The sequence below is a fragment of the Brachyistius frenatus genome, unplaced genomic scaffold (assembly GCF_029030835.1).
Source record: "Brachyistius frenatus isolate BFR_SWC_R1_liver_20210118 unplaced genomic scaffold, ASM2903083v1 Contig_5, whole genome shotgun sequence".
NCBI lineage: Eukaryota > Metazoa > Chordata > Actinopteri > Embiotocidae > Brachyistius > Brachyistius frenatus.
The window spans coordinates 3,152,501-3,155,000 of NW_027210604.1; the positions used below are offsets into that span (position 1 = coordinate 3,152,501).

The window sequence follows — 2,500 nt, forward strand, 5'->3', positions numbered from 1 at the left end:
TCTGACTCATGTCTGTGGGCAGGTGTGGAGGACTCGGGCTGAAGTGGTCGTTGCCGTAGGGCAGGAGGGACGTCAGCGGGTGCATCCCGTGAGACTGCTGTACCACCGAGACTTTGTTGGACTGTTGGCAAAACACAACGACACAAAAAGAATGACTTTAAACAGGAATGATTTTGTTTGATTGTCCGAATTAATACGGAATTAGTGAGACACAGGGGTGGCTTGAGGTGAAGCCCAAACATGAGCAGAAAGTCCTCGGTTTAAACATGAAATGCAGCTTCAGGCGGCACCTTCGTGTTTGTTTGTTTTTGTTTTTTACACCCGCTCGTTACCGTCACGTGTTGCAGTGTAGAAACGACAATCCAAAATACGGGTTCAATTTGAACACCCAAGCGGCGACCAACAGTGATGTCACCCGTCGGTTTGTGAACTGTCGTTATGAAGCTTCGAGATCAAATAAGCTTCAAAAAGCCATGTTTTTGGGAGGGGGTGGGGGTGTCTGTTTGATTGACAGGCCTGTGGTCCAGTCAGGTGTCTGTTCTTCATCCGACTCACTGATAGCAGAAAAATGACTACGACAGGCCTGTCAATCAAAAACACAGCTTTTGGAAGCTTATTTTTGAATTCATGACGGGATTATTTTCAGATGGACTGCCAGAAAACTAATAAGAAGTAGGGACCTTCTAGTGGCACTCGGTGGTATTGCAGTTTAAAGCACTTCTGCATTGGCACAATTTTTCAGACCCGGAAGCTACGTCCACTTTTAAATATCATTTTGAAGTTCACCTTCAGAGGAACCCATTTCTTAGCAACTACGAAAAAAGAAAGAAAGAAAACAAAAAAAAAAGAGTAGAAATAATGGTTAAAACTCTGAAAATATGACCCAGGTTGAGATAATCCAGTATGCTGAACTGAAACTTTCGTATTCGTATCATTTTTGTCTTATTACATTGTAAGGAGACTATTCAGGATGCCAGTCTTATTGTCATAAGTTGTGCAGCAAGGCTGTATCATTGTAATTATGAATAATATTTGGCAACTACATGTCACAATTTCAAGATTCAGCATCAGACGGCTGAACACGATCAAAGAACATCACAATTATGCGTGTTTTCCTTTTCATTCATCTGCTAACAAGAAATTACAAGATGCATCCAACCAGGCACAGATATGAAAAGACACACACACACACACAAAAAAATCTCTTTTCTGTTCTTAATAGCTGAAGATTACACAGATGCACAAAAGGTGCACAAGTTTGCATTTACGTACACACTTATGGGGACATTTGCATTTGCTTGCTGATACAAAACCTCACCAGAACACACACACACACACACACACACACACACACACACACACACACACACACACACACACACACACACACACACACACACACACACACACACACACACACACACACACACACACACAGAAAGAAAGCTGGACATTTTGAACACGGTTTGGAACAAAACAGATGGGCTGTACTTTCCTCCCATTGGTTTGCAGTGGAGCAGGGAGGAGAGGATGAGGATGAGGAGGAGGAGGGCCATTTGATCGATAAGCCTTTGATGATCAAGTGAGGCTGCGTGCGAGCTTGTTTGCTTTCATGTTTCTGTTTACAAATGGCTTTCAATAACTTACGTGAAATCCAGTTATTGCTAATGCTCTCAGCATGCTGGCTGACATACGATATGTCACAGTGGTCTGTGGAGTTGGATTCAGCTAAGCAGGCCAGGCCGTCTTGGACAGAGCTACACTGCATATGTTTGAAGCAGGCCAGGAGTGTGTGTGTGTGTGTGTGTGCGCGCGCGCGTGTGTGTGTGTGTGTGTGTGGACTGGGCGCTGTAACTGTTTTTGCAGGAGTATGAATATGCGTCTTTCTGTGCGAGTGTGAACGTGTGGTTCGTGAGCGGGTGGGTGCGTGTGAATGGATACATCTGTGTGTGTGTGTGTGTGTGTGTGCACGAAGTCTCTGAAAGATTTGACGAGACGTTGATTTTCAGGTTTCAAAATAATTTTTTGAAAAGTTTTTAGGGAGGTTTTATTTCGTACATTTTGTGTGTGTGTGTGCGTGCGTGGGTGCGTGCGTGTGTGAAGTGTGTAATATCAGCGCTGCAGACGGGCAGATCTGGTCCTACATGCCGGGGCCTCCCGCTGCGTTACAAAGTGAATACCTTATCACTTAGAGGCAGAGCTTCCACCGTGCTGCACTCCACATTAACACGCGCACGTACACACACTTTCAACAGCTCCTTTCCTATCCATCAGCATCTTGAAATCTCTCTTCTCACTGACCAAACAGGCGCCCACACGGAGGGGGAGAAGAAAAAAAGAAAGAAAAAAAAAAAACGGACCCTCGTGTACGCTACATGAACAGCGGCGGAGCTCAGATCAAACTGCTAACCCGCCTTTTAATGTCGAAACGCACTAAAACAAAACGCAGCGCCTCTGTACTGAAGAGCAGGAGGGTGGGAGGTGCGAGGGCGGGGGGAGG

General features: G+C 45.3%; 1 protein-coding gene across 9 annotated transcripts in view; it reads right to left on the minus strand.

Moving 5' to 3' along the window:
• Window positions 1-2,500, minus strand: part of tcf7 (transcription factor 7) — a 70,718-nt gene that overhangs the window by 26,110 nt on the left and 42,108 nt on the right. For all 9 annotated transcript variants that reach the window (XM_069717394.1, XM_069717385.1, XM_069717377.1 and 6 more), the window contains exon 4: window positions 1-121. This exon is cut by the window's left edge and continues 6 nt beyond it. In XM_069717394.1, the coding sequence (XP_069573495.1) occupies window positions 1-121 (121 nt within the window). The remainder of the gene's footprint in view (window positions 122-2,500) is intronic.